The following is a 25,910-nucleotide window of genomic DNA, read 5'->3' as shown; positions in this document are numbered from 1 at the left end:
AAACTATAAAGAAGTTCTTTAACCTAATGTTAATAAAAACTTATATTTTTAGAACTACAAATTATGCCCCGAACTAGATAGAGTATCTTTCTCTCATAAGTGGACCTTAAGTTGCTGGATAAGGCAAGATAATAATATTGAGTTGTTGAATAAGACAAGAGAATAATATTGAGTCAAGATAATAATATTGAGTTGTTGGATAAGGCAAGAGAATAATATTGAGTCTAATGGGATCTTAACTTTCATATTCATCTTTTCAACATAAAAATCAACTAACCTAAATATTATCAAAGAGGTTTTTCTAATTCATTCTTTGACTAATAATACATTGCCTAATGACTAAGCATAATCCATGAACAAGAAATTTAAAATAAAAAATCATAACATAAAAAATAAAAAACGCACTTCGAAGTGCGGCCACTAGTTTCGAAAACGGTTGGTGGTTAAGAAACATTAATTCATTAATTAAGTTTTGACTTTTTATTAAATGAAGGGTAAAAAGATAAAATTGGGGGTGGAGGATGAAGAGTGTAGGAAGAATGACTCTTCTTTTTATTTTCATTTTTTTTATTTTTATGTATTGGTATTAGTGAAATGAAAAATAAGAGTACATGGGTAGCACATATTTTTTTTTTCTGATTTTCATTTATATAACAACAAAAATCATTATTAACAAATCTCATGATAACACGAATTCAAGTAGTGGAAAATTACGGAATGATTGTACGTATCTAAATATCTAAGTTTTGTGAAATTTTATGTACGTCAGCAGTAGTAATAGTAGCTGGATGCTATGAAAACAGGAATTTTGGTAAAAGTTCTAACACCTTCAAGTTATATAATCATGTTTGTACATTCTGAAAGATACAGTGGAGTTGGCTTTGAAAAATAAATTAAAAGAGCATTTCAGGTATGACGAAGGAAGAATTTACTATCTAATATATCATAACAATGAGTCAGATTCGACATTGACCGTATTTATCCACTACTTAATATGTAAAAACAACTATCCATTCGATACTTGTTTAAAAATATCCATTGGAATTTTAAAACATGTGATACGTGAATATCACAAATATATAAAAATATATATTTTATAGATTTTTAAAATAAAATTACAAAAAATATATAAAATATAATATAAATTTAATTCAATATAAATTAAAATTTAATTTTAATTAAATAACCTAATAAAATATAAATTAGTTTTAATTTTCATTAAATTAATTTAATAAAATAATTTTTTTACGATAGTGAATATCTATAAATATAAGTAGTATAATACTAGCATAAAATTTATTTATAAACAAATATTAAAATGCTGTGAAAAATAAAAATTCATATGTATGAATTATTCATTATAGATTTTATCCGTAAATACTTAAACAAAAATATTTTTGTCTAATATAATTATAGACTATATATATTATAATGAGATAATAAAAATTTGCCAAAAACATTTTAATTCTTCTTTAATATTTAGTAAACATTTTAATACTAGATGATTTAGTAAACATTTTAATACTATATCGATCAAATTTTTATATTTTGTGTTCTTATGACAGAAGACAAAGGTTATCGTTGTGATGTGATGTTTGAAAAAGAAATCGTCTTTGCCCCTATACCAGGTCTTCCATGTATTAATAGAAAAAGCTCTTACTTAATCAAACTTAGTGAAATGTCATATTCAGTTATTAAAGGCATGAAAGAATAGACAAATTCTCCGGCAGGTCAGGTGGCTGATGCAGCAAGTAGTCATATTGTCCAAACGACGAATATTTCAAAGTCCGATTGCTTGAAGCAGCATCTAACGCTGCAGGCTACAGCCAAAGACACGTTTTGGTTCAAAAAGTAAGAGCAACTCTCACCTTTCACTACATTTCTCAACCTATAAATACATTTCTCTCTTCCCTCTTCTCTCAAACATATACTTCCTCTCATTCATATATACTCTACACTCTCCAATGGCTGCATTTGCACACCTCCATCTAATGCTCTCAACCTTCTTTCTAATTCTATCCATTTTGCCATCCACCTCCGCATCTTTGAAGGTTGATTTCTACAAAACCACGTGTCCTTCTGCGGAAGCAACAGTCAGAAGCGCTGTGGAGAAAGCCGTTTCTCTCAACCCAGGCATAGCTGCTGGTTTGATCAGAATGCATTTTCATGATTGTTTTGTGAGGGTAAGCACTTCATCTTCTTCATCACTACCTAGTTAATGAGTTTATTAGTGAAGTCAAATACACTAAAATGAATTACGTTATACACATGCAGGGCTGTGATGGTTCTGTGCTGTTGGAATCCACACCGGGGAACCCATCAGAGAGAGACCACCCTGCCAACAACCCAAGTCTACGAGGCTTCCATGTCATCGACGAAGCCAAGGCCCAAATAGAGGCAGAGTGTCCACACATCGTGTCCTGTGCAGACATTCTCGCTTTTGCTGCTCGAGACAGCGCCAACAAAGTTGGAGGCATAAACTACGCAGTGCCGGCTGGACGCAGAGATGGTCGTGTCTCCATCAGAGACGAAGCGTCACAACTGCCCCTTCCAACCCTCAACGCAGACCAACTCATCGATAACTTCCGACAAAAAGGGTTGTCTGCAGATGAAATGGTGACACTTTCTGGAGCCCATTCTATTGGTGTGTCACACTGTTCCTCCTTCTCCGACCGCTTGCACTCTTTCAATGCCACCTTTCCTCAAGATCCTTCCATGGATTCCAAATACGCTACGTCGTTGAAACCCAGGTGTCCACCGGGGAGCGATAACACGGTGCCTCTGGATGCCTCCACTCCTAACCGTTTGGACAACAAATACTACACAGAGCTGAAGAACCACCGTGGTTTGCTTACCTCGGATCAGACCTTGCTCGGCAGCCCCTCAACCAGGCCAATGGTACTCACCAATGCTAAATATTCCTCAGTCTGGGCTCGCAAGTTTGCTAAGGCAATGGTCCATATGGGTTCCATTGACGTCCTCACCGGTTCACAGGGCGAGATCAGGACCCGTTGTTCCCTCGTTAATTGACTCTGCACATCCTTCGTCACCCGCTCTCCTAATTTCACTCAATTGTTCATATACCTCCAAGTATCTATTTCTTCATTCTTTCCATTCTTTCCCTTCTCTTAACTAACTCACCCTTGTTTGTAATCTTCTCCCAATTCAATTCAATTCTATATTTGTAACCCATTCAATTGAAAAATATTGTTTTCTTTTTTTCTCTTAATTGCAATATTGTTATCTTCTTTTTATTATACAATTTTGTACGAGAAACGGTAAGACAATTTATTTACTTATTTCTCTAAACTAATTTTTTTTGTTTTTCTTTTTTATTTCTCTAAACTGTTTTTTTATGAATTTTGATTATTATATTGTTCTTTTCCGTAACCATGTTTTTACATTATTATTTTTTTCAATACAAAGTGATAAAAATGGATTTGGACATATATTGGAGGAAGATGTATGGCTACATATTATAAATTTAACCAGAATTCTCATAGGATTTATTCTTGTTTGAAATAAGAATATTATGATTTGTTGAATGAGAGAGATTAATGTATATTACAACTATATCACTTTTATCTTGAAGATATTATTACTTTACTCTTAGAAAAAATATTATGTGTCATGTCATAGAATATAATTGGAAAACTATAAGTTTAATGTTTAAATTTGTGTTTTGAATGAATTTTATTATTAAGAATCTTGATAATGGTGTACAATGTATGTTTCTTTTTTAGAATATCACTTTTATTGTCAATAGTTTATAAAATGTATAACAATTAAATTCAACTTATATTAGTTTAACCACATTTGCAAGGTGCTCGTTGGTGTTAGTGATGTTCCTAATCGCACTATTGCATAAACATTGTAGGGACTTGCTGTAGAAGTTGAAACATGAACACCGTATAAGAGAAATAAGAAGATCTCATAGGTGGTGTTAATGGCTCTGATATCCGATGTGGTGAGTTCGGTCGACGATGGTGGACAATGACAATAAATCTCTAAGTTGCATTAGTGTTAGTTTGTGTTAGAGAAGATAAAGAAATGGGTATATGTTAATGCTGAGTGCGCAAAAAATTTGTCGTTCTTTTTATAGACAAATTTACTAAGAATTATTCTCTTGATAATTCATATATCATTTATGATAAATTTTACCAATAGAAATTTATTAACAAATTTTGTTAATAAATGAAATATGTTTTACCAATGAATTTTTTTTGATAAAATTTCGTTAACAAAATTCATCGGTGATTAAAATTTCAAAATTCATTGATAAAATTCGTCGATAATTCAAATTTACCAACAAATTTATTTTTGTAGATAAATTTCTGTCAATAGTTTTATAAATTTTTTTAGAATTAGTTTATAAATTAGTATCTAAATTAGTTACTACAACTACTAATTGTTTTTTGTTACTAAAATTTGTTATTATTTAAGCATTTTTTGTAACGAAAATTTTAAAAAATAGCAAAACGTCTCATTTTTTTTAAGTATAAAATAACCTAAAATAAATCAGTTAAAAAATGAAAAGAAAATACCTTTTTTAAATTAATTGTCGAAAAGGAGTATGAAAACTGAGAAGAGGTCCTCTCTCCGTGCCTCTTCTCAGAACTATTATGGAAAGAAATTCAGGTGTGAACAGCTGCGTCCCCACCAGTTCCTAACTCTGTCGCTTAAGCACATTCTTTCTTGAACGATCCCAAACCAGACGGTCAAACTCAAAAGTCAAAACTACCAGTTGGCAATGGCAAGTACTATATAACTGTAGAATGTCCAACCTCTACCAAAACAGCCTCCAGAGTGTTAAAAATCCCTGTGTCTCTTATCAGGAAATTATGCAGCAAGCCATTGTCTAAGGTTGAATGATGAAGAGCATGACATCAGAATTAGCGTGGTACGATCTGGTGTGTTATGGCATTGTTGGTGTGACCTCCGTAGGTTCCTTAAGTGTGCTTTGGATGCACGAAGGGGCCTCCCAAAGAGAACTGAGGCCATTAGATGAGACCCTTCTGGTGGGTGGCGTGAGCAGCAGCACCAAGTTATGGAGCAGTTGTTGGCCAGGAATGCACCCTTTCTGGCTCTTGCTCATGCGTTTTCTTTCCTTTCTCACCCTTGCCGTCTTCCAAACGTTGGATGTTCGTGACTACGATGTTACCATCTTTGTTTACTACACAGAGTATACTCTTCTCTTTCCCTCCAATTTCCACCTTATTTAATTTTCTACTTATACAAACTTTATCCTTTCATTCTTATTCTCAAAAATCTTTTTCTTAATCTTCATATACTAAATTTTTGGTTTCCGTAAGAAGTAAAAAAAAATAATTAAAATTGTAATAACTGAACTGATGTTTTTCTCTTTAACTAAAAGATATAATTTAGCCATTTGTATTAATTTATGATATTAATATATATCTTAATTTTACATACATTGTATTTCAAGTTATTGTTGTTGATTTGTATTGTTATATATACTTTATTCAAATTTTAAAAAAATTATAATAGTATACTTGGTTTAGATTTTTGAATGCCAATGAGTTTTGATTTTAGTTTAGAGTGTTAGAAAATCATGATAATATATTTATTTAATATTTTATATATTTTAATTGAAACTATTTTAGTTATAATCTTCTGAATCGATTTTAGATATAAGGTTTTGATATCATTTTAGCTAGTGTGAAATCAGTAAATCTTGATTTCAGTTTGAACAAAGTTTTTCTTTGTTTTCTAATTTATAAAATTTTAAATCTTGATTTTAGTTCTTGTGAATTTTTATTTTAGTCTCTTTGTAAAGTATTATTCTTTTAAATTTGTGTATCTTTGAAATTTAAAATTATAATCGCTAGCCTTGAATATTGATTTTAAGATATATAAGCTATATTTATTATACGAAACTAAACAATTTTGTTGAGCATACTGACATTGTAATTTAGCAATGTTACTTGACATATTTTATTCAATTCATACATAGTTAATTAGTTAAAATCCCATTGTAATTTTCAAAAGAATAAGCAAATATATATATTAGAGGGAAAGTAACTTCATCTTAATCATATCAATGAGTTCATTTAGTACTTTTTTAATGACTTATATTCTCACAACCCACAAAAATAGATATTATGAAACATAATTTAATAAAAATAATAATAATAATGTGTATAATTTCCTATATTTCTCCTTAAAATTTTAAAAAGATGGTGAAAATAAATCACTGTATTTAAGTCCATTTCTTACAAGTTAAAATATTAAAAAAAGTAGTTTCGATCAAGCTTAATTCTAAAAATCATTTTTCATATTTCTATTTAGAATTTGATATAAAATATTAACATATTAAGTTACCAACATAAAATAAAAAATAAAAACTAAACCAATTTCATAAATATTTAAAAAAATACATTTGATCTTAAAATAGTAACACATTAAATTTATGTATAGAAATAAAAATTAGCGAAGATAGTATAAAAACTAAGGAAATCATAGGAAACAGTTATGTCTGGTCAACGGTTTTCTGACTTTCAGCTTTGTGTTTCAGCTGCATCTCTCCTCCCGTTTGGCCTCTGATCCAACGGTTTTTCAAACTCTATCATTTCGTCTTCTCCTTCACAATTCCACTTCCACCAACCAATAGCCCCTTCAACTGTCTTATAGCGTATTTCGAAAGTCTTTCAGAATTCGGGAATTTGCTCTTTTAATTGCTAGATTGTGAAAATCACACCAATTCGTGAATCCATTGATGTCAGAGGTTGGAGACAGTGAGGGCTACAGGTACTGGTTTCGATGGCAAGTTCCTGTTTGTGCTCTGATCCTCAGTGTCACTGTCATAACATCCTCAGTGCACATTGTAAAGGTCAAAGCACAGCCCTTTTACCACAATCATCTGTGGATCCCCTGTTGGAGAAACCTCACTCCTCTGTGGCTCCTCCTGTACAGAGCTTTCGCATTCCTTTGCTTGGCTCGCATTCATTTTGATATCATTGCCTTGGATGGACCCTTTTCTTTCTATTTTTATACTCAGTAAGATCATTGATTATCCCTTCTTTCTATTTTTATGGCCACTGGGATTATCAAATGGAACTCAGTAACCTGGCAAATTTTCTTATGACTGTAATTTTAGAAATCAAATTACCCGTAAAAGGGATTCGCGTGATTCTTTTCTTGTTCATTGACCGTGAGGACAATTTGATTTGATTTTATCTTTTTGCTTCTTCTAATTTCAGGTGGACTTTCACATTGGTTATGATATATTTTGCTGTAAGTAAATCGCTACCATCTCGAATTTTTTGAATTATGATCTGAAGTACACAGGAAAATCACATGTTCTAAGGAATCGGGAGTTATGACAAGTGCAGTTGAAGGTATATCATCTAATTCGCGTTTGTATTTTTGTTTATGTAGTTGGGGACAATAATATCTGCACACGGATGTTGGCAGTACATAAACAAACCTCCGCTTGAAAATGAGGAAATTGATTTGTTTCTGAGAAAGGACTTGGAAGAGAGCATGCCTACAAACCCTATTCCCTACAAAGATAAAGAAATGAAGGGTTCCATCAGGTTTCAGAGCCAACATGTTGAAGAGGAGTTTAAACAAAGAGTTGGATTCTGGGGATACGTCATGCAAATCATCTATCAGGTTGGTCAAACCTAAATTAGATTCCAATTTTCCTCTAGATAATTATTGTGACAATTGTTACTTGCTGATATGTGTGGTTTTAGACGAGGTTAACTGGTAAATGATATCGACTTTGAAGTCTGACAAGTTTATGCATATACTATTTTTGGGTGTTATTTGTAAACTACTACAGCTTCTACTTAAGTGATATTGTAAGCATTGAAATAGATATTACCAAAGTAAGCGTTTCACTTAGTTTACGGTATGCCACACAATTCACAACATCCAGGATCTTGAAGGATACTCCTCCCTTTCTTTCATTTTTCATTTTTTTTTTAATTTGTCACCACTAATGCGTTGAACTGATATTCTGCATTTCACAGACAAGCGCAGGAGCTGTCATCCTAACAGATATTGTATTTTGGTGTGTTATTGTCCCATTCTTATCAATTTCTCATTTCAAGCTAAACATGGTGAGAGTAATGTAACCCTCTCTCTCTATAAGCTGAATTTTATATCTTTCCCATTTCTATTCTTGTGCTTTCAATGCATACAAGTAGTAGATTTGCTATACTTAAACCTTGTTTTTCTCGCTGGTTCACAAGTTGCATGATGATTTTTCTCTAATGTTTTGTCCTAACACCATTCAAAAAGGCCTTAATAATTTGGCTATATGGATGAAGAATCGATTATATTAGACGGTCAATGACTTTGGCTGGTCTTCACTTGGCAGTTGATGGGTGCCATGCATAGCCTGAATGCAATTTTCCTTCTTTTGGATACAGCGTTGAATAATCTTGTAAGTAACACTCAACCAAATAAAACATGGCACTGATTTAAGAAGGGTTAGATAGTTGTGGTTAAGCCTTCCTTTTTGAAGCTCATAGTTTGAATTTGCCATGTTCTTCTTTTCCAGCCCTTTCCTTGGTTTAGAGTCGCATATTTTGTGCTCTGGAGCTGTGGGTACATAATTTTCCAATGGATCATCCACGCCTGTGGTTTTACGTGGTAAGATGTAACTGTATTTTCATACTAATTGCATTATCAGCTAAAAGCTTCTTTCATCACCCATAGGATTTCTTTCTAACAGGTGGCCATACCCATTTCTTGAGCTTGATACCCCGTGGGCTCCCATTTGGTAAAATACTATATCACTACAAATGCTTTCTATACCAAACAAAAAAAATATTATTTTTACATATTTATCTACTATACAGGTATTTGTGCTTGGCGGTAGTTCACATACCCTGCTATGGCTTGTATTCATTGATAGTCAAAGCAAAATATATGATTCTTCTCAGATTCTTCCCTCGCGCACTTTTTAGGATATAGTAGTTTGGTTGTCATATATAAATTTTGCAAAAAACTAGGAGTGGCTTGATTACATGTCTTGATAAACAAAAATTGGGTTTACACTTTAGACAGTTTTTTTTTTTCCTTCTAGTGTTATTCTTGCAAATGCTTCAAATTGGATTAAATACTACAAATTTTTTTAATGATTTGTGTACTCTAGGAAATTTCATATCAGTTCGTGTAGTTTAACAATGAAAAAAAGAGGTCATTTTCATAATTTTGCTTCTCAATCAAATTTTCTTTGAAAATTCTGCTCAACAACTTGTTAATTAGTAGTACTTACAAGAATGAATAAATAATATAATTGCAGCTTTATCACCAACGGCAAGTTCCTACACAACAATATACCCCCAGAAGCTCAATAACATGAACCTATAAAATGCGATATTTTAATAATAATTATATAAAAAAGGAAACCAACCAAACACTAAAGGGCTTGTCTAGATTGATTATTTTTGGAAATTATTTACACGTGCAAAATGGATTTATAACATTTCCCATTCAATATTACCAAAAATAAAAATTAATGTACAAATTGATCAATGACAATTTTATAAATAAAATGAACAGTTTGACATCACCACGAGAGACATATGTTTGGAAGGACATCAACATCTAGTGGTTTTTAAACATTTAAAAAAGCTAGATGGAAGGAAATGTTTCTTGAAGAGCTTAACATCAGTTGGCGGGTACGACGTCATACCTCTTTTATATGTCAGATATAAATGAGTATGATGTCTAATGGTGTAAAATAAAATTAAAAAACTCACCTCAGAATGACCTCTCTTGTATCCTTAAGACTCAGATGCTAGGGGTCGACATCGTATCACCTTTAGACATCGAATTTTGTGGGAGGGGAGAATGTTTAATGATGTTTAAAACATTAAAATGTGTAGCACGAAAGCCATTTTCCTCTACTTATTAGACGTTAGTCTCCCATATAATATAATGTCTAAAAGGATATGACGTCGGTTCCCGATAAAATTCTATGTCATATGTAGTTTAAAGAATTAAAAAACAAATAGCGTGAGAATATTTACCTTTCCCTATTTCTTCACGTTACCTCCTCTTAAGCCTCCTAACAGTTACAACGATTTGTGCAACCATCACCAAAGGTAAGTTTTCAAAAGTAAGTGTTACTTTTTTCATATAATCTACTTAATTATATTAATATTAACCTATGTTTCAAATTATTAGAGTTGTGGGTAAGTTCAGATCACAGCAAATTCAAGTACTATATCCAAAGGTTAGAACTCATTCATCTTAAAGTTATTAGTTTTTGCACGTGAATTTATGACCTTGATATGTGTTTGTTTTCTTTGTCAAGTTTACTGTAACAAGGTGTCAGATCCATGTACATGTGGCTATTATGTCACGTCTTAGATCAAAATCATCATTCAATCATGAATCAGTGAGAATTGGACTGAGGTAATAATACATACATTTCACATATTACAAATTACATCAAACTTTAAACATTAGTATGCATACATAATGAAGTTGTATTATTTTTGCAGCGCTTCAAGAATCTATTATTGAAATTGTTGTCTGCTGACTATCAAGCCCTTCACCAGGCTGAGTCTAACCTAACCATCCAAATAATAGCCTGCACTTATCTAGTCCAACACAGTTCAACATAGCCCAACTCAATACCAGAATCACAAGACCCTCAGCAAGAACACACTTAATCTAATGATTATGTAAACTATTAGGACTTGTCCGACACTTATAATATTGAGAATTAGTTTAGTTTGGATATTGGTACTAAAAATATGTTCACTTAAGTTGATGAGTTTGATATTGTTTCACGTTTGTATATGTTAGTACCTTATGTTCAGTCTTTGCGATATGTTTTGAGAAATATATAAAAAATTAGATTAGAGAAATAAATAAATAAATTGTTTTAACGTTTCTCGTACAAAATTGTATAATAAAAACAAGATAATATTGCAATTAAGAGAAAAAAGAACAATATTTTTCAATTGAATGGGTTACAAATATAGAATAGAATTGAATTGGGAGAAGATTACAAACAAGGGTGAGTTAGTTAAGAGAAGGGAAAGAATGGAAAGAATGAAGAAATAGATATTTGGAGGTATATGAACAATTGAGTGAAATTAGGAGAGCGGGCGAATAAGGATGTGCAGAGTCAATTGACGAGGGAACAACGGGTCCTGATCTCGCCCTGTGAACCGGTGAGGACGTCAATGGAACCCATATGGACCATTGCCTTAGCAAACTTGCGAGCCCAGACTGAGGAATATTTAGCATTGGTGAGTACCATTGGCCTGGTTGAGGGGCTGCCGAGCAAGGTCTGATCCGAGGTAAGCAAACCACGGTGGTTCTTCAGCTCTGTGTAGTATTTGTTGTCCAAACGGTTAGGAGTGGAGGCATCCAGAGGCACCGTGTTATCGCTCCCCGGTGGACACCTGGGTTTCAACGACGTAGCGTATTTGGAATCCATGGAAGGATCTTGAGGAAAGGTGGCATTGAAAGAGTGCAAGCGGTCGGAGAAGGAGGAACAGTGTGACACACCAATAGAATGGGCTCCAGAAAGTGTCACCATTTCATCTGCAGACAACCCTTTTTGTCGGAAGTTATCGATGAGTTGGTCTGCGTTGAGGGTTGGAAGGGGCAGTTGTGACGCTTCGTCTCTGATGGAGACACGACCATCTCTGCGTCCAGCCGGCACTGCGTAGTTTATGCCTCCAACTTTGTTGGCGCTGTCTCGAGCAGCAAAAGCGAGAATGTCTGCACAGGACACGATGTGTGGACACTCTGCCTCTATTTGGGCCTTGGCTTCGTCGATGACATGGAAGCCTCGTAGACTTGGGTTGTTGGCAGGGTGGTCTCTCTCTGATGGGTTCCCCGGTGTGGATTCCAACAGCACAGAACCATCACAGCCCTGCATGTGTATAACGTAATTCATTTTAGTGTATTTGACTTCACTAATAAACTCATTAACTAGGTAGTGATGAAGAAGATGAAGTGCTTACCCTCACAAAACAATCATGAAAATGCATTCTGATCAAACCAGCAGCTATGCCTGGGTTGAGAGAAACGGCTTTCTCCACAGCGCTTCTGACTGTTGCTTCCGCAGAAGGACACGTGGTTTTGTAGAAATCAACCTTCAAAGATGCGGAGGTGGATGGCAAAATGGATAGAATTAGAAAGAAGGTTGAGAGCATTAGATGGAGGTGTGCAAATGCAGCCATTGGAGAGTGTAGAGTATATATGAATGAGAGGAAGTATATGTTTGAGAGAAGAGGGAAGAGAGAAATGTATTTATAGGTTGAGAAATGTAGTGAAAGGTGAGAGTTGCTCTTACTTTTTGAACCAAAACGTGTCTTTGGCTGTAGCCTGCAGCGTTAGATGCTGCTTCAAGCAATCGGACTTTGAAATATTCGTCGTTTGGACAATATGACTACTTGCTGCATCAGCCACCTGACCTGCCGGAGAATTTGTCTATTCTTTCATGCCTTTAATAACTGAATATGACATTTCACTAAGTTTGATTAAGTAAGAGCTTTTTCTATTAATACATGGAAGACCTGGTATAGGGGCAAAGACGATTTCTTTTTCAAACATCACATCACAACGATAACCTTTGTCTTCTGTCATAAGAACACAAAATATAAAAATTTGATCGATATAGTATTAAAATGTTTACTAAATATTAAAGAAGAATTAAAATGTTTTTGGTAAATTCTTATTATCTCACTATAATATATATATATATATATATATATATATATATATATATATATATATATATATATATATATATATATATATAGTCTATGATTAGATGGCATTATAACTAATTAAATTCTTAATTTATCATACCTGAAATGTCTTTTTAATTTTTTTTTCAAAGCCAATTCCACTATATCTTTCAGAATGTACAAACATGATTATATAACATGAAGCGTTAAAACTTTTTCCAAAATTGCTGTATGCAAACCATCCAGCTACTCTCTTACTACTGTTCTCGTACATAAAATTTCACAAAACTTAGATATTTAGATACGTATACAATCATTCGTTAATTTAGATACGTATATTTAGATTTTTGTTGTTATTTTATTTAAAATGGTATATAAAAACAGCATTTAAGCTTGTTTGCTTGGTGCCTAGAAAATTTGGCAGAATTTTCCTTTCCTCGCCGCCCATATCATATATATATGTTAAATGGAAAAAAATATTTTTAGATATATATTTTTGAACATGTACATATATCATTTTCTATTAACTTATTATTTATTTATTATTGTAATGACGTATACTCTGCCAAAATATTGTCAAAAAAATTTGTATTAACATATAATTATTCATGTTAAATATATTTTTTCGTAAGTTTTTTCTCTATCCACACGTGAATGCTTTCTATTATTATTTGAATCATTATAAATGTGTTGCTGCTATTTTAATAAAAAAAAAACTATTTCCTTTATTTAGATTCATTATAAAAAAAGTCAACATGTTCTGCCCTATATTCCTATGTTAATTTAGTTTCTTTTGTATCTCCAATAATTTGGTATCTAGAGTTATTTTCGTACGAATTTGAAAAAATGAATATTGAATCAAATTTCTTCTAAGTAACACCTATGAAAAATTATGATTTCTGGGTTATAAAACTTAAGGCTTACCAAAAATCTTTGGATCTTTGAAAAGTTATCAATTACTTTTGTTGTCTAACACAATCTCAACATGGTCCAGATCAAAATTTAAAAGGAAAAAAAAAACTTAGAAAGCAAAGGCAGAATTGTGTCTCTTTGATGGTGTTTCAACAACCATATTCACTAGAATCATGACTTTATAAACATCAAAGTTAATAACGTTAATGACGAGAAGCTCAAAGTTAAAGTTCAAGATGGTAAATTTTGATGTTTTTGAAGTTATGCAACACTCGAAAGATAAAGAATTTGTTTAAGTAGGATTGTTATTAACATTGATGGGAAGCTCAAAGTTAAACTTCAATATGAAGAACTAAATTTTGATGTTTTTAAAGTTATGCAACACCCCGAAGATAAAGACTTTGTATAAGGAAGAATGTGTTTGATGATGTCATTTAATTACAACTAAGCAAGTGTATATTGTTAACCACTACAAAATTATATGAAGTTATTGACGAAATTTTACCGATGGAAATAAAGTCGTTAGTAAGATTGAGTTATCAAGAGATTTTATCAACAAATTTTAGAATTGTTATTACCGATAGATGCATTATCGAAGGATTTTTCTGTCGGTAATTCATGTTACATTTACCGATAGAAAATTTTGTCGATGTAAGCTTAATTTATTGACACTTTTTTCATGGTGAATCCGTTGGTAAATAAAGCGACAAATATCTCGCCCAAATTTTCATCTAGCTTTATCTCTTCATATTCTTTTTTATTTAAAAAAAATCACAAATGTCCCTCTCTTTATCTCTATTTCTCATAGTCACAACACCAAATTGGCACAAGCCCAACACCTCCAACAATGATAACACCTCCAACCATGGCAACACGTCCAACCATGACACAACCTGCAACACCTCATTGGATCTTTTTCACAGTCACAACCCTCAAGCTTTCATGGTTTCTTACTTTTGCCTAAACGCGTTGTCGTTGTGACTAGAAGTTATGTCACCACTCCCAAGCACCATGACATCTTTATTCTAGTCATGAACACAAGAAACGCTAAAAACACAAATAAAACAAAAAAAAAAGGAGAAATGAGGAAGAAGAAGAACCAGATTGCGGTATTTTACTGACAAATATTTTCTACATTTACTGTGGGATTTTTTCGTCAATAATTACTGACAGATTAAGATTCTGTCGATAAATATTACTGATTGCGTTATTATCAACTGATTTTAGTCTATCGGTAATCCATAAAAAAGAAATCTTTATCGACGAATTTTTTTATTTTCGATGGATTTTGGCCGATAATACCTATTTCTTTTTATAGTGAACTCTTGAAGATGCGAATGAGTCATGAAATAAAGAAGAAGAAAAGGATATTGAAGCTTGCCTCAAAGACTTAAACCAAACAAGAGAAACTTCTCTATTTCGAAGATTGAAGAGTTGCAAAAGGACTTGAAATTTGAAGAAAAGAAGATAGAATTGAAAATGTTGTCATTTCATCTCAAGTATGTCTTTTTGAAAGAGGATGACGTCAAGCCCGTTATTACTAGCAATTGGACTTTGAAATATTCGTCTTATGGCAGGCTTATTTATGTTAACTGTGTTAGGCTCTGACTTGTTATATTTTGCAAGTGTTTTGATATTGTATATGTTGGATTGGATGGAAAATTATGACTATTCGCAGCAACAGCCACTTGAGCTGACGGAGAACTTTTCTATTGTGACAGCTTCATTTAGCAAATAGGGTTTGCCATAAATGAGAGCCAGTAATAGCAAGCCTGTGATAAATTGTAACTTTCCCATTGTTTTATCTTGGAATTACGACAGCTTACCATCCAATAATAGTTTACATCATTATATATTATTTTATCCTTTATCCTTTATTTCTTTAGTTGTTTACCCTTTATTCTTACTCTTCTTCTCTCCGATTATAGACTAATGGCAACTTCATAATTTCATTTTACAACTTCATAAATTATTATTTTATTATATTTTATCTATAATTGTTTTAATCTAATATTTTATTATACAAAAATTATTGACCAACAAATGTAGATAGAACAGATGGTATAGAGAAATACTTTTCCCTTTTTTAAAATTATTACATTATCCTTAAAACAGGTGGTTATCTAGTTATTATTAGAGCGTAAAAATATTATTTTATAATTATAATTAATTAGATCAATAGTTTAAATATATTCGTAGAATGTATAACATATCTTCTCTCTAACTATGATATGGTTATAATTAAATATAATTACTAAAAGCTCGTGAGACAAAAAGTTCACTTTCAAAAAAAAGCTGGGAGGCCAAAACCGTAATAATGAACCATATAGTTACTTTAGGTCGATAATCAATTTAGCTCAGATTGACTTCACTAAGTTAAAAAATAAAGTTAAGTTCACTTGAGTTGAAGATCAAGTTTCACTAATTAGGGATGAAAATCGAGATAAGTTAGTTTGAGCGAATGTTGATCCAATTCACCTTGGGATGAAAGTTGAATTGAGTCAGTTTGGACCAAAAATCGAACTAAGACGATTATGATAAAATTCAAACCAAATCAGTTTGGCCAACAATCAAGTCAAGCTAAAGCGGATTAAAGATCGAGCCGAGTCATCTCAAGTTATAGGTCGAGTCAAATTGATCCAAACTGAAGGTAAATCTAAGTTTACATAAGTGAAGATCAAATTGAGTATACCTAGGCCAAAGTTTGACTCAAATTGGTAGGATCGAACAATCAGTCAAGTCAATAAGGACCAACGGTCGAGGTGAGTGGACCAAGCGACCAAGGTCAAGTCAAGCCGATTAAGGCCAAAGGTCAACTTTAGTCAACCAAATTGAAAGTTGATCTGAGTCGACCAAGCTGAAAGCTGAGCCTAATTGATTCAACCAAAATTCGAGTTGAGTTGGTTTGACCAAAGGCTAAGTCTAGTCAGTTTGACCAAAGGTTTAGTGGATTTAGTCTAGGTAACCTAAGTTGGCAGGTTGAAGAATTGTGTTAAGTCGACTTGAATCAAAGGTCGAGCTCAACTGATTAGGGTTGAAGGTCGAGACAAGTTGATTCAGATGAAGGTTGGAAAAAGATCAACTTGAGTCGGTTTGGGGCAAAAGTCAAATCGAGTTGACTAGGTATAAGAATATAGTTGGGTCAGCTTAAGTCAAAGGTTGAGTCGAGTTGGCTTAGGCCAAAGGTTAAATCGGGCCTATTAGGATCGATGCTTGAGGTAAGTCAAGCTAGATCAAAAGTCGACCTGAGTTGGCTCAAGCGAAGGTTGACCTGGGAGAGTGCTCAACCCATGCCGCCTTGGGCGAAAGGTCAAGTTGAGAAAGTTTAGCAAAAGAATTAACTTGAGCTAGTTGGATTAAAGAACTGAGTTGAGTTTGCTTGAGCCAAAAGTAGAGCTGAGTTAGCTTGGGTTGAGCAACTCAAGTCAAAGGTTAAATGGAGCTATATAGGATCAAAGGTCGACCTAAGTCAATCTAGTTTGAAGGTTAGCTTAAGTCAAAGGTTGAGTCAGCTTAAGTCAAAGGTTGAGTCGAGTTGGCTTAGACCAAAGGTTAAATCGGGCCTATTAGGATCGATGGTTGAGGTAAGTCAAGCCAGACCAAAAGTCGACCTGAGTTGGTTCAAGCGAAGGTTGACCTGGGAGAATGCTAAACCCATGTCGCCTCGGGCGAAAGGTCAAGTTGATAAAGTTTAGCAAAAGAATTAACTTGAGCCAGTTGGATCAAAGAATTGAGTTGAGTTTGCTTAAGCCAAAAGTAGAGCTAAGTTAGCTTGGGTTGAGCAACTTAAGTCAAAGGTTAAATGGAGCTAGTTAGGATCAAAGGTCGACCTAAGTCAGTATAGTTTGAAGGTTGGCTTAAGTCAACCAAGCCAAAGGTTGACCTAAGTCAACCTAGGCTGAAGGTTTGTCTCTCCAATTAGGGGTGAGTCGACTTGACTTTTGTCTAGGTTGATTCATCTTGACCTTTGGTCTAAACCAGTTCGATTCAACATTCGACATATAGAGCTGTCAAAATGGGTAACCCGACCCGACCCACTATAGGTTGGTCACTTAATGAGTCAACCCAACCCGACTTATGAAAAAATTCGAACTTGACCCGACCCACCACGAGTTGGTGGGTTAAACGGGTTGGCTCATTGGCTCACTTAATTAACTTTTTTTTCACCCTCTTCTTCTGAGATACTTATAACATGTTACTTTGATCGACCAAATCGAAACAGTAATAATTGGACCAATTGATATAAAAGAAAATGAAACAAAAGAAACATATTGTTATATATATTATAAGTTATCAAGCATAAAATTTTGCCAATTTAGTTTAATGAGACATATACAACCGTTTGACCAGTAAACTACATATAGCCATTAAAAAAAATATATAACACAAGATAAAACTGTCATGCTTGTAGATAGGTCTAAAAACAAGATGAAACAAATGATATATTCTTAAATTATCCAATCTATAATATTATCCATCTAGTAAATTGGAGTCCTGAATGGATAAATCCACAGTATTATGCTCTCTTGAAACATTTTCTTCTTTATCTCCATCTATAATATTATCCAATCTATAATCTTAGGGTTTTATTTGTAGAGGGGAACTTTTGGAAAGACACCAACGCGAATGGTTCTATTGGTAAGTAAAGGTTGTACATTTTGAATAATTAATTTAATTAATTTGATTTCAATAAAAAAAATAGGATTTGAATAATTAATTTGATTTAATTAAAAAAAATAGGTGGGTTGGTGAGCTAACCCGACCCATCACGAGTTCAACCCGTGTGAGCCGGATTCTTAGTGAGCCGGGTCAAAATTGACTCGCATCAAATTTTTTGCATTTTTTTCTAACCCAACCCGGCTCAAACCCGTGGTAAGCCGAGTTGGCTCACGGGTTTCAACCCATTTTGATGACACTATCAACATAAGTTAAAACAACTTGATCTTCAACCTTATCTTAATATCTTATATATAAAAGATAATTAAAGTTTTGTAGTGTGATCAAATCCACTTTAGTTTTAAACCTAACGAACTTAAAGAAGAAATTTTGGAATTGAAACTTTTTGAGATTTTCATTTGGTCAGCCAATACAATGGAGATTTGTTTAGAAGTGGATTGAGGTTGACTTTTGGAGTATAGATGAAATTAACACTTCTACTATAGAAGGAGAATGAGTGACTAATTGTAAAATTTTAATTCCTCATTTTAAAATTTATAAATTAGAATTTTCTTTTAATTTAGTCATCAAACAATTTGTTTCAAAACCTTCAAATTCACATAAACGAATTTTTCTCTATTAAATTGCATCATCCACACTATGAAAGTTCCGATGTTTGAAGGGTGGGTGAGTTAATTAAACCGGGCTTGAAGTTTGGTTTGGGCCGCAGGTGAATGTTGAGGATCAGAAAGCCCATGATTGTGTATTATTCAGCGAGAAAATAAAATAAAGTGGGATCCATCAGCGTCAGCGCAACATCTGGGCATCGCATAAACGTGCGATGCTGATTCTTGTATGACACATCCTCACGATTGTCACGGAGGGAGAGAGAGCGGCGAGGAAGTGTGTCTCTGAATACTGAAAAATTTGACCATGTCTGCAGCTGTGGTAGGCTCCAAACCACCTTTGACCACCTTGTCGTCTAATTGCAGAGCCACATTTGCCTCCAATTTCACCTCCGTAAAGTTCCCCGCTACTCCACTCTCCTCCAATCTTCTCTTCTTCAGGCTCACCCACACTGCTTCTTCCAACCGAACCTCAACCTTCCGTGGCTTCAAGCGCTTTTCCCCTGTCATGGAGTGGCAGGATTGCACGTATCTCCTTTCTTTCTAGCCCTTTCATATTTTACTTACTGTTACCGATTAAGCTTCCTATAATTAACTATTGATATCTCGGCAGCCACTATGAAACCTATTTACTGAGAATTTTTACGTTTATATGATTCATTTCACACGGTTTCACATTTGCCTGGTGAGGTGTGATTGAATGAGTGCTTTAGAAACCCTCTCCCACTCCTAATAGTGCCTTAATTACAATGCTTGCGGTCGATAACTAGTAAAGAGTATTTCCAATTTCAGGGTAAAGATGCAGATTGATGTTCCCATCTCTGTAGCATATGCTTGTTATTCCGATCGTGAAGCCATCCCAAAATGGATGCCCTTTATTTCCTCTGTTCAGGTATGCTTGCTTTCCTTCTCACCTTCTATTTAACAGATCATTTTTCTGGATTAGTGAAATAGGGCCTTGTAAGGGGTGGTGGAAATAAACTCCCTTAATTGTTTACATCTGACTTATATCTTGTACTCCTGTTTTTCTTAGCATCATAGGAAATCTTAAGATAATATGGAACCTAATAAGTTATGAATGTTGTCGTAAATAATCAGCAATGATTATTTGCTAAGTGTAGCACAGTAGATATGGTATTTTTGTTTTTTTCCCTTTCTTAGTCAAACAAGTAGCTGTGTTTGAAATCTTTGTTCCCTGCCTTGTTGCCAAGGAAGGATGACCCGAAATTACAATCAGAGTCTAGGGTGTTTTTTTTATTTGAATCCAAATGGTGGCTACGAGTACTGAAGCCCTGTAATTTTCGTTCAATAATCATGAACTGTAAAAAAAAAAGCATTTTGATTATATGCAAATGTTGTATTTGTTCCGCAGATACTGCCAGACAAACCTGACCTTTCACGGTGGACCTTGAAGTATAAGGCCTTTGGTCGTGATATTGAATTCTCTTGGCTTGCTCGTAATATGCAGGAAAAGATCCCCAACCTAATACTATACTTCTTTTTTCCCAATAAAATTCTCTTTTAGTTACAAATTACAATTGATATTTGTTATTCATGTTATATCACCTTCTTGCAGCCCACTCCAAATCAGAAAATCCACTGGCGATCTATGGAAGGTCTTCCAAACAGGTAGCTTACTAGAATATTTTGCTAAGTGAATATCATGTGATTTATTGATTTTTGGTGGTTCATCATTTTGTGAAGATATTTGAGATTTATGACAACAAAGAAAAGTTCAGATACACTATCTTTGTTCACCGACTAACTATCTTTTATATCATATTGAACTGTCCAAGCTTTATTGTAGTTTTTCCTAGCAGTGTTAATGCATCATATTTAAGATCAGCTACCAGGGTGAACCTGGAATGCTTGATGATGTGCTGGAGTAATATAGAAAATTAAGAGAATTTTATTTGTACTATTAACTTTTGCCAAAAGAAGATAGAAAGAGGAGAGCAGAGGAATCTAGAGCAAATTTAGACGGATATGTGTGATACATTGATTGTATTGTTGTCTTGCTTCATATTTCTTGATTTGCTTTGTTTCCCATACATAGTATTGAATAATATTCACTCAGCTTATTCTTAATTGCAGAATTTACTTTATGATGTACATTTTATGCCCGTTTTCTTGTATATGAATACCAAAACAAGAAGGGAGGAAAAATCCTTGCTCACAATAGTGTCCGAAAGTCATAAAGAGAAATGTCAATATATATATAATATGACCTATGAAATTCAGCAATGAATGCAACATAAAAGTAGTTTATTCTAATATATATATCCTATGAATTAAACACCTTAGTCCTTAGCTGGTTTTATAGTTTTGCTGGTAATGAATTAAACTGTCATGTAATTTCATGGAGTGAAAATACCCTTTCACCTTTATAGAAGTGACTATCTTTAGTAATTAGGTTAACATTTTCCTTCTTTCCTTTATCTGTGTTAGGTTAACTTTTTCCTCCTTACCGTTCTCTGTGTTGTGTTTGTGCAATACGATATTAGATAAAGAGAAATGATACTTTGACACACAAATATTTTACATTCATTTGACACCGTTCGCTCTTACTTTTTACATTCTTTTTTTTTGAAGAAATACAAAAGTTAACTCCTTTATGATCATTTTACTCTTGTATTGTGTGTCAAATGAATATAAAAATGTGTCATTCTATTGCTACTCTAGACTCCTTTTTTTGTTACACAACTTTAATGTGAGAAAAAGAAGAAATTTTTCCAATAACAATCTTAATTTTCACAAATGATCAAACCCCTCTTCACTTGTGACATTTGATATTTGTGTGGATATATATAAACTGTCATGTAATTTCATGGAGTGAAAATACCCTTCCACCTTTATAGAAGTGACTATCTTTAGTAATTAGGTTAACATTTTCCTTCTTTCCTTTATCTGTGTTAGGTTAACTTTTTCCTCCTTACCGTTCTGTGTTGTGTTTGTGCAATACGATATTAGATAAAGAGAAATGATACTTTGACACACAAATATTTTACATTCATTTGACACCGTCCGCTCTTACTTTTTACTTTCTTTTTTATTGAAGAAATACAAAAGTTAACTCCTTTATGATCATTTTACTCTTGTATTGTGTGTCAAATGAATATAAAAATGTGTCATTCTATTACTACTCTATACTCCTTTTTTTGTTACACAACTTTAATGTGAGAAAAGAAGAAATTTTTCCAATAACAATCTTAATTTTCACAAATGATTAAACCCCTCTTCACTTGTGACATTTTATATTTGTGTGGATATATATATAAGTAGAGAAATATTTTATACGCAATAAAATATATCATTAAAGAATATATATTTATGTTTTGAAATATTCAGGAAAATGCTAACCATAGCCCTAATATTTAGGGGAACTTTTAGTTTAGATGCGTAGAAGATGCTCTTTCATGATTTTTAAATGCGTTCCTGCATGATTTCCAATAAAAACTTTCTCCTTTTTTATTTTCTTAAGACACTTGTTAGCAAGAGCCGAATATTAAAGGAGGCTTTATTTCGTTATTTTGACTTGAGACTCGTAAAATGTTGGAACCAGGTCTGAAACTTAGACAGTTCTTGTTAAGTCTGATTTTATTCATCTTTAAGAAAGCTTTCATAGAAACAGCGAATGCCAGAGCTAGGGTTGTTCAAAAAGTATTTATGAACCAATTCGAATCATGAACCAAACTGAAGCGTAAGTTAAGAAGGAAATAGCTTGGATTGGTTCGGACTAATTATTCCATTGTTCGGTTTGATTCAAGGAAATTCAGTTTGTTTTTCGCTCAGGAGGTAATGAGTTTTTCTTTAAATAAGCCTTTTCCATTCTCATTTAAAAAACAAAAACAATTCAGTTGGTTTGGATGAACTTTTTTTCCAGTTTGGTTTGGACGAATTATTTTCAATTTTGTTTGGTGTTCTTAGCTAAAGCGAACCATGAACTTGCCAAAGCCTAGCTCCTTAGAGCAAAATTTTTCTGCCCCACATTATGCATGCCAAATCCAAGGTTCATGAATCCCCCCTCTCATGCAACCCAGCCCTCTAAATACCCTATCACATCACGAGAAGCATTCCCCTAACACTAACAATCAGCACATAGGGATATGACAAAGTGGATCTTGAATTTTGGATATCTTAAAAGTATCCAAATAGGTGAGGAACTTGCTTAATGGGATGGGTCCATATTAGGTATTTACTTGCAAATTTTAATAGAGGTAAGTGTGGTTAAGATAATATAGTACCTATGACGTCCCGCCTCATCTCATCCCTATAATTTATTTATTTGTGTTAATGTATCTATATAATTGAAATATTTATTTGTGTAAATAATTATGCCACATTTAATGCAAATTTCATAATGATTGTGTCAGAGGACTATGTTTTCAATGTTGTTTAGGTATGACTTATGTTTGAACGACTCAAGATTATGCTTGAATTTTCTTTTTGTTATATTTGGATGCTTTTAATGTTATAATTATTTTATTTAAGAATGAAATTTCCATTTTTTCAAAGGAAACATGGAATTTTTATTAAAATGAGATAAATGTGGTCAATCTTGACAAAGATATTAATATATAAAAGAACATTTGACAAATGATACACAAACGAGCCAAATAATCCTTTGTGAATCCTGAGTCAACAATAATATAAAGCCTTTTCTGCAGTTAAATAAAGTATGTTTACGTGACTGTTAAAACATTAAAATAGGCCTATTAAATAATATAAATACATTTCTTCATACAACTTCCATTGTGAAATTTGAACTGAACAATAGATATGTTTTTTGATGTCAATGCTATTATGAAAAGTAAAAAAGATGAGGTGCATTTCCCACCAAGAATGAAATTTTGAAGTAATTTCTAATTATTTTTTATTGACTTATCGAATTTAAACATAAGTACTGGTAAAGGCTGCGACGTATAGTATAGATACTCAATGAGTAAATAAATGAGGATTAAAGTTGTTACTAATGTGAGCACGGAGATGAGTTCGAGTATTTTTTGAAATACGGATGCTATAACACCCTTACCCTAAACTTCTTGTCAAGTTAACTGACTCAAACGAGTACTGCACTTATTCCTTCTAGAACAGAACTCTCATACCGTGGGCCCTATTTGTTATCCATTATCACATCATTTTCAGCTTTCACACTAGAATCATAGGTTTCACCAGCGCTTGTCATAGTCTAGTGTATGTATAATAAAAACTAGATGTGATGACCACTGAAGAGACTATGTTGCATTATTCAATATTTTTAAGATTTTTAATTGATCGATTTCTCATGTGGCAGAGGTGCTGTACGATTCTATCCGAAAGGTCCTTCATCGTGTATTGTAGAAGTAAGGTCCTTTATTCAAATTTTTGCATTTTTTTTCTTCTATATATTTGGTCACACCTATGTAATATTAATTCTCGCTGAGTATTTGTCAAACTAGCTGCATGTTCCTAATGGTCCAACTAATAGCGTATTCCTATCAGTCCAGTGCACAACTAGGTGTTGCACTACATTATGCATCTATGTAATAATTTTTCATGTTGGACCCATTAACATTTTTTTCCACACATTTAACTTCTATCAAGAAATTGGGAGACCATGAAAGTGATAATACATGTTCTTTTGTCCATTTTTCTACCTCGGCGGCCCTCTCAAGCACTAACTACTGCATTTTTGTCCATTACAGCTTACAGTCTCGTATGAGGTTCCTCAGCTTTTAGCTCCAGTGGCATCGGTGAGCATTCTGACCTGGAAATAATGATGATCGTAAATAGCTTAGGTTGACAAAAACGGTGATAGAACCTTTTATTTTTTTGGAAATAACCTAAGTGAATCAAAGTCTCAAATAAAAATGACAAAGTTATACAATAAATAAATAAATAAATAAATAAATAAATATATATATATATATATATATATATATATATATATATATATATATATATATATCACTTCAATCCAACATATATAAAACATTTGACACCACTATTAAAAAAAATATTAAAACAATAAATTTATTGTTTTAATATTTTTTTTTAATAGTGGTGTCAAATGTTTTATATATGTTGGATTGAAGTCATATACAATAAATATATATATATATATATATATATATATATATATATATATTTCTTGAATGACACTCCTTTGAAATATAAAAACCCATAAGTGGTATTAGAGTGCATAGTTTATCATGATTACCACTTATATTACCATAACAACATAAAGACAATAATACCATAACCACAATAATAAGGTATAAATATGTCACCTTACATTTGAGAAGAATTGTTGAGAATAATCTAAGTGAATCAAAATTTTACATCAGATAAAAATAACGAAGTTGTATACCATAAGATAAAAGGTTTATATTAAGATTTTGGATTGAAGTGGTATCAAATTATATATATATATATATATATATATATATATATATATATATATATATATATATATATAAAATATCTCCTAAATCATCTAAAATATAAAACCTCATCATAATTACCATTTAGTGTAGGGGATAGGAAAAACCTTAAGATGAATGGGTAAACTGTTTTACTAGTTTCATTCGCTTGTGTTGGATTTTCACCCGGTTATAATTTATTTTGCACCTTCGATACCTTTTGGAACTTTTTTCTGATGTTCCCCCCTTCATGATTTAATTTGCAGGCACTGCAACCTTTCCTTGAAGGTTTACTTCAACGTGGTTTAGAAAGATTTGCAACATTCGCCAAAAGCTACACCTAAGATTTTATTATGATTGTCCTGAATTTTATAGCAGGGCTACATTTCTATAAGCATAGCTGATTATTTTCATATCGATCTCATTTTTGTCCATTGATTGAATTACTGAAAAATGATCTTAATGCATGAATGATTACCCAACTTTCAAGTGTAAATTATGTTTAAGGATGTTCTTAATGCATAATAAACACATCAGACATAATGCTGAAGGTATCTTCTCAAACCGCAATCCGAAATTTGTAAACTGCTTTGAACACTTAAAAAGTGTTCGAATTTAGATCC

The 25,910-nt window shown here is 32.9% G+C and overlaps 4 protein-coding genes across 6 annotated transcripts; 3 read left to right on the top strand and 1 right to left on the bottom strand.

Annotated features, from left to right (window-relative positions):
• Positions 1–1,942: 1,942 nt before the first annotated feature.
• Positions 1,943–3,164, top strand: LOC124821484 (peroxidase 5-like). The gene is made up of 2 exons (XM_047293370.2): positions 1,943–2,183; positions 2,275–3,164. Exons 1-2 carry the CDS (start codon positions 1,965–1,967, stop codon positions 3,028–3,030), a joined length of 975 nt encoding a protein of 324 aa, XP_047149326.2. The 5' UTR covers positions 1,943–1,964; the 3' UTR covers positions 3,031–3,164.
• A 1,645-nt stretch (positions 3,165–4,809) lies between these two features.
• LOC124821488 (uncharacterized) lies at positions 4,810–9,110 on the top strand. 3 transcript variants are annotated; one of them, XM_047293375.2, is made up of 9 exons: positions 5,045–5,182; positions 6,536–7,017; positions 7,221–7,254; positions 7,399–7,635; positions 7,998–8,087; positions 8,348–8,413; positions 8,531–8,622; positions 8,705–8,752; positions 8,832–9,110. In XM_047293375.2, the coding sequence occupies exons 2-9, from the start codon at positions 6,737–6,739 to the stop codon at positions 8,944–8,946; spliced, it is 963 nt and encodes a 320-aa protein (XP_047149331.1). In that variant the 5' UTR covers positions 5,045–5,182; positions 6,536–6,736; the 3' UTR covers positions 8,947–9,110. The 3 variants fall into 3 exon arrangements, with proteins under 3 accessions (XP_047149330.1, XP_047149331.1, XP_087953599.1); XM_047293374.2 differs by lacking the exon at positions 6,536–7,017 and having other exon boundaries at positions 4,810–5,182; XM_088097473.1 differs by lacking the exon at positions 5,045–5,182 and having other exon boundaries at positions 6,333–7,017.
• Positions 9,111–10,980: 1,870 nt separating this feature from the next.
• On the bottom strand, positions 10,981–12,204 carry LOC124821486 (peroxidase 5-like). The gene is made up of 2 exons (XM_047293372.2): positions 11,964–12,204; positions 10,981–11,872 (listed from the first exon to the last, which is right to left on the bottom strand). The coding sequence occupies exons 1-2, from the start codon at positions 12,180–12,182 to the stop codon at positions 11,117–11,119; spliced, it is 975 nt and encodes a 324-aa protein (XP_047149328.2). The 5' UTR covers positions 12,183–12,204; the 3' UTR covers positions 10,981–11,116.
• A 6,868-nt stretch (positions 12,205–19,072) lies between these two features.
• LOC124829713 (uncharacterized) lies at positions 19,073–25,769 on the top strand. Its single transcript, XM_047303276.2, has 7 exons — positions 19,073–19,414; positions 19,679–19,778; positions 20,259–20,354; positions 20,463–20,515; positions 24,180–24,228; positions 24,571–24,618; positions 25,554–25,769. Exons 1-7 carry the CDS (start codon positions 19,194–19,196, stop codon positions 25,629–25,631), a joined length of 645 nt encoding a protein of 214 aa, XP_047159232.1. The 5' UTR covers positions 19,073–19,193; the 3' UTR covers positions 25,632–25,769.
• The last annotated feature ends 141 nt before the right edge of the window (positions 25,770–25,910 follow it).

Source organism: Vigna umbellata, chromosome 8 (assembly GCF_029865625.1).
Source record: "Vigna umbellata cultivar VRB3 chromosome 8, Vumbellata_1.0, whole genome shotgun sequence".
Classification (NCBI taxonomy): Eukaryota; Viridiplantae; Streptophyta; class Magnoliopsida; order Fabales; family Fabaceae; genus Vigna; species Vigna umbellata.
Note: the sequence above shows the minus strand (reverse complement) of the source record. Positions and strands in the feature narration are given on the sequence as shown.

Coding starts and splice junctions, on each gene's coding strand:
- LOC124829713 (XM_047303276.2), top strand. CDS start 19,194: ATGTCTGCAGCTGTGGTAGGCTCCAAACCACCTTTGACCACCTTGTCG. Junction 20,516..24,179: donor ATGGAAGGTCTTCCAAACAG/GTAGCTTACTAG, acceptor CTCATGTGGCAG/AGGTGCTGTACGATTCTATC. Junction 24,229..24,570: donor CTTCATCGTGTATTGTAGAA/GTAAGGTCCTTT, acceptor TGTCCATTACAG/CTTACAGTCTCGTATGAGGT.
- LOC124821484 (XM_047293370.2), top strand. CDS start 1,965: ATGGCTGCATTTGCACACCTCCATCTAATGCTCTCAACCTTCTTTCTA. Junction 2,184..2,274: donor TTCATGATTGTTTTGTGAGG/GTAAGCACTTCA, acceptor ATACACATGCAG/GGCTGTGATGGTTCTGTGCT.
- LOC124821488 (XM_047293374.2), top strand. CDS start 4,869: ATGATGAAGAGCATGACATCAGAATTAGCGTGGTACGATCTGGTGTGT. Junction 7,636..7,997: donor TCATGCAAATCATCTATCAG/GTTGGTCAAACC, acceptor TGCATTTCACAG/ACAAGCGCAGGAGCTGTCAT. Junction 8,753..8,831: donor ACCCCGTGGGCTCCCATTTG/GTAAAATACTAT, acceptor TCTACTATACAG/GTATTTGTGCTTGGCGGTAG.
- LOC124821486 (XM_047293372.2), bottom strand. CDS start 12,182: ATGGCTGCATTTGCACACCTCCATCTAATGCTCTCAACCTTCTTTCTA. Junction 11,873..11,963: donor TTCATGATTGTTTTGTGAGG/GTAAGCACTTCA, acceptor ATACACATGCAG/GGCTGTGATGGTTCTGTGCT.